The sequence below is a fragment of the Takifugu flavidus genome, chromosome 4 (assembly GCF_003711565.1).
Source record: "Takifugu flavidus isolate HTHZ2018 chromosome 4, ASM371156v2, whole genome shotgun sequence".
In the NCBI taxonomy this organism is placed as follows: domain Eukaryota; kingdom Metazoa; phylum Chordata; class Actinopteri; order Tetraodontiformes; family Tetraodontidae; genus Takifugu; species Takifugu flavidus.
This window is the reverse complement of record NC_079523.1, coordinates 7,711,328-7,720,380: the sequence shown is the minus strand read 5'-3', so window position 1 is coordinate 7,720,380 and position 9,053 is coordinate 7,711,328. Positions and strand designations below refer to the sequence as shown.

General features: G+C 41.5%; 2 protein-coding genes across 6 annotated transcripts; both read left to right on the top strand.

Annotated features, from left to right (window-relative positions):
• The first annotated feature begins 90 nt into the window (after positions 1 to 90).
• On the top strand, positions 91 to 4,127 carry LOC130523935 (protein shisa-5-like). Of its 5 annotated transcripts, none has more exons than XM_057029569.1 (8): positions 91 to 446; positions 612 to 768; positions 849 to 901; positions 1,104 to 1,262; positions 1,406 to 2,413; positions 2,721 to 2,848; positions 3,097 to 3,246; positions 3,375 to 4,127. In XM_057029569.1, exons 1-5 carry the CDS (start codon positions 299 to 301, stop codon positions 1,525 to 1,527), a joined length of 639 nt encoding a protein of 212 aa, XP_056885549.1. In that variant the 5' UTR covers positions 91 to 298; the 3' UTR covers positions 1,528 to 2,413; positions 2,721 to 2,848; positions 3,097 to 3,246; positions 3,375 to 4,127. The 5 variants fall into 5 exon arrangements, with proteins under 5 accessions (XP_056885549.1, XP_056885546.1, XP_056885545.1 ...); XM_057029566.1 differs by having other exon boundaries at positions 114 to 446; positions 849 to 1,009; positions 2,801 to 2,848; XM_057029565.1 differs by having other exon boundaries at positions 114 to 446; positions 849 to 1,009.
• Positions 4,128 to 4,770: 643 nt separating this feature from the next.
• Positions 4,771 to 6,721, top strand: LOC130523936 (protein shisa-5-like). The gene is made up of 4 exons (XM_057029570.1): positions 4,771 to 4,930; positions 5,238 to 5,365; positions 5,623 to 5,775; positions 5,969 to 6,721. Exons 1-4 carry the CDS (start codon positions 4,926 to 4,928, stop codon positions 6,118 to 6,120), a joined length of 438 nt encoding a protein of 145 aa, XP_056885550.1. The 5' UTR covers positions 4,771 to 4,925; the 3' UTR covers positions 6,121 to 6,721.
• Positions 6,722 to 9,053: the final 2,332 nt, after the last annotated feature.

The following is a 9,053-nucleotide window of genomic DNA, read 5'->3' as shown; positions in this document are numbered from 1 at the left end:
GTGAGAGGACACGTAACCGGTTTACACAAACCAGGGTGGAGTTGATGCTGTGTTCACTTATAATCTTCTGTGTTGCTCAACCTCAACAGATGATGTCATTTCCACTCAGGTTGGTGCGCCCAAAAACACACGTTTGTTCATGTATATTAATTTAAGCACACATTTAACTTCTTGGTTCTGTTAGAGCGTTAATCTTTATTGAGAAAAATGAGTTAAAAAATACTGACATAAGCCGTGTGCACTCAAAGGAACGCTGACAAATGAATAAATTTTGAACGCACAGCTCTTTCGTAATGACATGAATGTTGTGGAGCAAGTTACTGCAAAGAAGATCAGGCAGACCGGTTGTAACAGTCAGTTGCTCGTTGCCTCCTCAGTTATGGGTTCACACCACTTGTCCATTCTTGTGTGTGTTTTGTGTGCGGCCTTGCTTCCATCTATCTGGGGTGAGTTCATATATTTTCATTATAAACCGATTTATGGAATCACAAAGGACGGATCAGGTCAGGCGGTAACGTCAGTCATGGCAGGACCTGCCGTGAACGCGGCGTGCTCAGCTGTTGGATTGTTGAGTATTTGTTTTTCAGGGAAATCTGTTTCCTATGTTTCAGCGGGTGTGTGTAGCAGCTACTGGGACAAGAATGGTGAATTCCATCAAACCCAGCAGTGTGGCTCCAAGTATTGCTGTGGAAGCTGCAGCCAGCGATACTGCTGCGGTGAAAAGAAAAACCGTCTCACCCCAGAGAAACAAGAGGACTGCTCTGAAAGGTCTCACCCTCACTGCAGCTTCTTTTTACCTGTAATGCATAGTCAAAATATATGCTGTTCTGTTTTTTTTTTTTCAACAGGCCTGTGTTTGACAAATTTGATAAATCTGGGCTTATCATAGCAGCCATCCTAGGTACTGTTATTCCTATCGTCTGCTGCGTTGGTCTCATCATCTGCTGTGTGGCTCCTTGTTGTTTGTTCTACAAGAAGTGTCAAAAAAGGCGTGACCGCCGAGCCCAGAGTAGGACACATCTGAATCATCTTGACAACTCTTGTTAATGCTAATCTCAAATCTTGTCCAATTATGTGACTGGATACTGGTGTCTCATTTACAGCTGTGGGACATGTTACCACTGTTGTCAGCACACCCCAGCAGCCGCCACCCCCTTCTGGATACCATCCATCCTACCCAGGCTACCAACCCGTACCAGTCCACCCTGGACACGGAGGCTTGCCCAACCCCACCGCACCTCCGCACGAATACCCTGCAGCTTGTGAGTTATTTCATCAGACACCTTGTTGACTATTGGCTGAAAACACGAACTTTTGGAATGAGATTGGAGCAAAAGCAAATTCTTTGGCACACATTAAAATCAGCATTTTATTTTAGAACCAACTAATTATTGTTGTTTTCCAGTCAATCCTCCACCGACTCCAGGGCAGCCACCATACTCGGTCCAGCCTTATCCACCCACGCTGCCACATTCAGATAAACTCACACAGCCACCCTACAACCCTGCCTATGACCCCAACGCCTAAACGGGACATTTCAGATCAAAGTTTCTTTCAAATAAGTGTGTCATGTTGTGTCGCCCTAGCGCCAGTTTTAAAATATGCATTCAGTATTTTGTGAAAATTCTAATGAGTTAATAAAGAAAAAACCTTTTGGTCATTTTGTGTTTAATAGACACATTTTATTTATTTATTTATTTATTTACAATGGCCTGATTATTTGTCAGAATTCCATTAGATTTCTATTTAGTTTATTTGAGATTGTGTCCACTAACTAGAACTGTCTTTGAGAAAATAAGTTTTTCCTTGTTTGTAACACTATTATATCTGTATCAGTCTTTTTCTGTTGGCATATTTGGATTAGTTTAAGTTTGAAAGTTATGTCTTAATATAAATGTGAACAGTGAGAACTTCTCTTTCATTTACATTTCTCTAACCTGACTGAGCTATTACATCAGCTGTGTGTTTTGACGAATATTCACGTTTATTAGCTATAAATCTTAGTTTAAAAAAATAAAAATAATCTAACGTCATCCTTAAACACGCCCATCTAGGAACCGTCACTAATTACCCGGTACATTTACAGGTTGACCCGCAAAAGCGATTCAGTCAGTTTTGGTATATATTACTTTATTAAACATTAAGAATGCGGTTTAACGGTACCAATGTACATATGGACAAACTAGACCAAATGCGCAAAAGACTCTGTTTATTACAGTTTATCCAGTTACTATGATTCAACTACGAAAAAGACGTCAGTCAGTCAATTTAGTGACGAACCCTACATCCAGCCATGTGTCGTGTTTTTACCGTGAGCTGCCGAGCTCGTCTGCTGCCAGGCCACTGCCAGTAGTTTGACCATCACAAATTGGATCAAAACCAGTGACTTTAATTAACTGAATGCCAAAATGAGGTGAGGCGGACTCCCGGTCGCATGTATTTATTAACCTATACGTTTTCCCCGAATCTTCGTCTGACATGAAGTGAAACCGGAAGTAGACGTTAACGAGGCGCTTTCGTGTAACTTGGATATGAGTTTATGTGAGAAAATCCACATCAAGTAAAGGCAGAGAGCATTAGTTCAGGCTTCTGTGAGACCATCTCACCTGCTTTCATTAAAGTTTCACATCAAATCTTACAAGCTTTCAATTTCAACGTTTGAACTGTCATTGTTTAATTGTTGTATATCTTTATTATTTCCCTCCACATGTATGAAACAGCTATTTTTTCGAACTGGGATACGGCCTAGGGTTGTTCATTCCCATTGCCCTCTGTGTGGGTATCGTCGCTTGCTGTGTAGCTCTCTGCTGGTGCTGTTGCAAGAAAAGAAACCCGCAAAGGCACCAAAGTAGGAAACGTTCTTGATTCTTCTTGAAGTTTGTCTTTAGAGAACAGCAAGTGAGAAATAAATGCTTCTTCAAATTATAAAGCTCGATAACGTGTTTTATCCAAAACAACTACAGTAACAATTACTAAATCTTCTATAAATAGTAACAAATAGAGCAGCCACATGGCTGTGAATTCACAGAAAATGTCAGAGCTTTCCTATTTTTCGAGCTACTGTTTTTCTGATACTATCAGTATTTGACTTTACAGATGTGACTACAGTAGTGTACACACATCCATCTTCTTCCCAAATACCCGTTTCTGGACCTCAGCCACAGTACCCAGCTTACCAGCCAGTACCTCAGCAAGCACACGGCGTGCCTTACATGACAGCACCTCCACCATCATACCAGGAAGCTAGTGAGATAACACACACACACACACACACACACACCACACACACACACACACACACACACACACACACACACACACACACACACATACTTCTGAGGTGTTTAACACAAAATTGTGTTTTGTGTTTTCAGCTGATCCAGCTCTCTTGCCACACAACCCAGGGATGATGTTCCTCCACCCCAGTCAGCCTTCTGGGCACTCAGACGTGCACACACAGTTGCCCTACAATCCTGCTTTTTACCCAAACACAGCCTCATTTAACCAACCTGTCAATAAGTACTGATTACCACTAGATGGCGCCACCGTGTTATGCATTCCATTGCATTCCGCCACCTTCTTATGCATTCCAAACAGTCACAATAGGGTCAAACCTGCTGATGGTGCTGTAGCTGTGAAGAAAAATGCCCTCATAAATAATGTTTTGTTTACGTATTGCTTGCAATCAATAGATATAGGATTGATTTACACAATTGTTGGTCAATCCACACACAAAGCTTAAGAAATGAAACTATTGCCGTGGCCTTGATTATTGATACTATTAAACATCACTATTTAAGGTCAGTAAAGGTCAGGTCAGTATAGAACAGCTTTTATGCACTGTGTAAAAAATATTATTGATGTCTGTCTGCCTGTGCTAAAGTGAGTTATGATATGGAGATTTGTAGTTTGGTATGATTGTGTCAATTATGGCTAAAACATGTACCGTATTCTGTATGTCTGCAGCATGGGAGGTGGGGCTTGATGGAAATTCTCATATCATGATGATCAAAAGCCAAATACTTTTCTACTGTTTTTTAATAGGTTTGTAAAACACAAGCATTATGTCTTAAATAGTTCCCATAATGCAATAAAAATGTTATTCCCTGCAGTGGGATGAAACTGCAGTGTTCTGTTCCCGTTCTTCCTTTGGGATCATGTGTGGTTGAATAGCTTTAGTGGGTGTGCTTGCATTTAATCCCATAATGTCCAGGGCCACTCCCTCTTATTGCATCCCCCGCTGTCCATTAATCAATACAGTATTAGTGCTGACCCCACAAAATTCACTAACTAGAACTGTCTTTGAGAAAATAAGTTTTTCCTTGTTTGTAACACTATTATATCTGTATCAGTCTTTTTCTGTTGGCATATTTGGATTAGTTTAAGTTTGAAAGTTATGTCTTAATATAAAGTGTGAACAGTGAGAACTTCTCTTTCATTTACATTTCTCTAACCTGACTGAGCTATTACATCAGCTGTGTGTTTTGACGAATATTCACGTTTATTATCTATAAATCTTAGTTTAAAAAAATAAAAATAATCTGACGTCATCCTTAAACACGCCCATCTAGGAACCGTCACTGATTACCCGGTACATTTACAGGTTGACCCGCAAAAGCGAATCAGTCAGTTTTGGTATATATTACTTTATTAAACATTAAGAATGCGTTTTAACGGTACCAATGTACATATGGACAAATTAGACCAAATGCGCAAAAGACTCTGTTTATTACAGTTTATCCAGTTACTATGATTCAACTACGAAAAAGACGTCAGTCAGTCAATTTAGTGACGAACCCTACATCCAGCCATGTGTCGTGTTTTTACCGTGAGCTGCCGAGCTCGTCTGCTGCCAGGCCACTGCCAGTAGTTTGACCATCACAAATTGGATCAAAACCAGTGACTTTAATTAACTGAATGCCAAAATGAGGTGAGGCCGACTCCCGGTCGCATGTATTTATTAACCTATACGTTTTCCCCGAATCTTCGTCTGACATGAAGTGAAACCGGAAGTAGACGTTAACGAGGCGCTTTCGTGTAACTTGGATATGAGTTTATGTGAGAAAATCCACATCAAGTAAACGCAGAGAACATTAGTTCAGGCTTCTGTGAGACCATCTCACCTGCTTTCATTAAAGTTTCACATCAAATCTTACAAGCTTTCAATTTCAACGTTTGACCTGTCATTGTTTAATTGTTGTATATCTTTATTATTTCCCTCCACATGTATGAAACAGCTATTTTTTCGAACTGGGATTCGGCCTATGGTTGTTCATTATCATTTTCATCTGTGTGGGTATCGTCGCTTGCTGTGTAGCTCTCTGCTGCTGCTGTTGCAAGAAAAGAAACCCGCAAAGGCACCAAAGTAGGAAACGTTCTTGATTCTTCTTGAAGTTCTTGAAGTTTGTCTTTAGAGAACAGCAAGTGAGAAATAAATGCTTCTTCAAATTATAAAGCTCGATAACGTGTTTTATCCAAAACAACTACAGTAACAATTACTAAATTTTTTATAAATAGTAACAAATAGAGCAGCCACATGGCTGTGAATTCTCAGAAAATGTCAGAGCTTCTCTATTTTTCGAGCTATTGTTTTTCTGATACTATCAGTATTTGACTTTACAGATGTGACTACAGTAGTGTACACACCTCCGTCTTCTTCTTCCCAAATACCCGTTTCTGGGCCTCAGCCACAGTACCCAGCTTACCAGCCAGTACCTCAGCAAGCACACGGCGTGCCTTACATGACAGCACCTCCACCATCATACCAGGAAGCTAGTGAGATAACACACACACACACACACACACACACACACACTCACTCTCTCTCTCACACACACACACCACACACACACACACACACACACACACACACACACACACACATACTCTCTCTCTCTACACACACACACACACACACACACAGATACTTCTGAGGTGTTTAACACAAAATTGTGTTTTGTGTTTTCAGCTGATCCAGCTCTCTTGCCACACAACCCAGGGATGATGTTCCTCCACCCCAGTCAGCCTTCTGGGCACTCAGACGTGCACACACAGTTGCCCTACAATCCTGCTTTTTACCCAAACACAGCCTCATTCAACCAACCTGTCAATAAGTACTGATTACCACTAGATGGCGCCACCGTGTTATGCATTCCATTGCATTCCGCCACCTTCTTATGCATTCCAAACAGTCACAAAAGGGTCAAACCTGCTGATGGTGCTGTAGCTGTGAAGAAAAATGCCCTCATAAATAATGTTTTGTTTATGTATTGCTTGCAATCAATAGATATAGGATTGATTTACACAATTGTTGGTCAATCCACACACAAAGCTTAAGAAATGAAACTATTGCCGTGGCCTTGATTATTGATACTATTAAACATCACTATTTAAGGTCAGTAAAGGTCAGGTCAGTATAGAACAGCTTTTATGCACTGTGTAAAAAATATTATTGATGTCTGTCTGCCTGTGCTAAAGTGAGTTATGATATGGAGATTTGTAGTTTGGTATGATTGTGTCAATTATGGCTAAAACATGTACCGTATTCTGTATGTCTGCAGCGTGGGAGGTGGGGCTTGATGGAAATTCTCATATCATGATGATCAAAAGCCAAATACATTTCTACTGTTTTTTAATAGGTTTGTAAAACACAAGCATTATGTCTTAAATAGTTCCCATAATGCAATAAAAATGTTATTCCCTGCAGTGGGATGAAACTGCAGTGTTCTGTTCCCGTTCTTCCTTTGGGATCATGTGTGGTTGAATAGCTTTAGTGGGTGTGCTTGCATTTAATCCCATAATGTCCAGGGCCACTCCCTCTTATTGCATCCCTCGCTGTCCATTAATCAATACAGTATTAGTGCTGACCACAGCAATCTCAGTCACCAGATTGGCTCTGGGCTGTGATGGGAAAACGGCGTGTACAGTACTTCCACCTTAGTGTCTAAAATAAGAAGCTTTCTCCTTGAAGTGTGGCTCAGACTGCTAATGAGCAAGGAGGCCAGGCTCATGGACGCTGTGGCAGATAATCTTTACAGCCAGTAAAACGCTGCTGTTCTCATCCTTTTAGCATTTTCAGCCCATCCCTGGGTCTGTGCTTTGTTCTGTTTGAAGGCCTTCCTGTCTGGCCCTCTGCCCAAGAAGCCGCCACACTGTTTTCCACGCGTTTTCCACATCCCACAAAATTCCTTTCCTCTTTCTTTTTTTTTGCCTTTCCTCCTGCTGTCTGGTCAATGTAAACACAAAGACAGGGCGGTGCTCCTGTGTATCAGAAATTAACATTTTGATCTGGTTTTAGATGATTTATTCAGGGCTCTTGAGTGAACCAGTGAGCGCTGCGTGGGAGCAGCTGCTGACAAGTCAAAACTCCCCAGTGAATGCCGTTGCCCACAGCCAAGATGCTCCAAAGACATACGTGCCAAACTCCCACACATACTTGAAAAGACAAACACATTTGTCACAATATTGAGTGTATATTTTGATACAATAAAAAAACAACAACAATTGGTTCCTTCGACAAAGAAAGTTTCAGCTAAAAAAAAGAGTGAGAAATACTGAGCTTTGGTTTGTGCAAATGAATAAAGTCAGAGTGCCACTCATGCTTGTCCTCTAAGCAGGTAATTAAGGTCATTCCACAGTTTAAACCTGTTAAAGGAGTTTCTGTTCATTTCTCATGACAACTAAACCAATATTTTACATGGGCAGATTTGTCTTTGCAAAAATATGCTTAAATATTACAGCTCAACTATTAGTCTGAGTTGAATACAACAGAAATGAAACGGACCAAAACAGGATCCTAACTTTTTTAACCTAATAAGTTCCAGGAAGTACTTCTTGAAGTACTTCTTGAAATGAACTACAACATATAAACTCAGTGTAGTGTAGTGCTGATCGACTTATGACATGAAGGCTCCAGGTATGTTTCCAGATCCGGGCCTTCCCATGTGTATGTCCTGGCCAGGTACAGATTTCCTCCCACAGACCACAAACATGCACGTTAGTTTTAATGGAGGCTCTAAATTAGTTATGAATGAGTAGTGATGACTGGTGACCTGTCTGGGGTGAACGCCTGCCATGCAGTGTCTGCTGGGATAGACCCATCGATCCACATTATTACTTTAAAAATACAGTTAGGTGAAAAGTAGAATAGGAACCTGACTGATTTGTGCTAAAGACCACACCTGTTGGATCAGACTGGAGGTTTTTTTTTTCCATCAGCAGAAGGAGGTGGAGAAGATTTGGGTATGGGAGAGTTATCGCTGAATCCAGCCAGGTAAGCCAAGAGGAATTTAGCCTCATCCTTCCAGAAACCTGGTCCGTGTGTGTGTGTGTGTGTGTGTGTGTGTGTGTGCTTGTGTGTGTGTGGATAGTGATGGAAGTGCAGGGAGACATATGCTTAAGTTTTAATCTTCTTTAATGTGCATGTTTGTGGGTCAGAGAGTGAAGGGAAATTCCAAATATCTTAAGGTTGTTCTTTTATTTTTTAAATGTGATCAAATCCAGGTTTGGTCCTCCCACCCAGTCCTCCCACCCAGTCCTCCCTCGCGTCTGTTGGTGCGGAGCAGTCGCGGCGACGGTGTGACAGCTGCGTAGGGCCTGACACTAGACAAACAGAAATCAGCTGCTTGAAACAGCAACAGCAGGACAACACTGCAGGAGCCTCGCAGGAGAAACAACGAGGCTGAAGAGGTCTCTGCCCGAGTGTCTCCCTCCCTCTCTTTTCCAGAGGAATTAGAGGTCTGCAATAAACTTTCTTGGGTCACTGCGCATTTTGCCCTTTTGTCTGCAAGATTCCTTCTAGATCACTGCTGCTCCCAGTCAAAGCTGCAGGGTTTTTTTGGAGCTCAGGGCAGAGAAAAAGACTTTGAGATTTTCATCTGATTAACTTTTTGACTCTTGAGATTGCCCCTCGTGTTTACTCGCTTGGTGTTTTCCTTCTTAGGAGCACCTGAGCCTACAAGGGCTGTGTCATTTTGGGCCGTGTGAACTCGGCGGACAACAGTCTGCTGTCTTTTCACCCTCTCTCTCTCTATTCAGTAGCCGCTAAGTATCTT

What these genes read in the sequence shown, in the direction of transcription:
- LOC130523935 (XM_057029568.1), top strand. Translation starts at nt 299, where the DNA reads ATGAATGTTGTGGAGCAAGTTACTGCAAAGAAGATCAGGCAGACCGGT. An exon ending in CAAGAGGACTGCTCTGAAAG is followed by an intron (nt 769 to 848) that starts GTCTCACCCTCA and finishes TTTTTTCAACAG; the next exon opens with GCCTGTGTTTGACAAATTTG. An exon ending in GCACGAATACCCTGCAGCTT is followed by an intron (nt 1,263 to 1,405) that starts GTGAGTTATTTC and finishes GTTGTTTTCCAG; the next exon opens with TCAATCCTCCACCGACTCCA.
- LOC130523936 (XM_057029570.1), top strand. An exon ending in AAACCCGCAAAGGCACCAAA is followed by an intron (nt 5,366 to 5,622) that starts GTAGGAAACGTT and finishes TTGACTTTACAG; the next exon opens with ATGTGACTACAGTAGTGTAC. An exon ending in ACCATCATACCAGGAAGCTA is followed by an intron (nt 5,776 to 5,968) that starts GTGAGATAACAC and finishes TTGTGTTTTCAG; the next exon opens with CTGATCCAGCTCTCTTGCCA.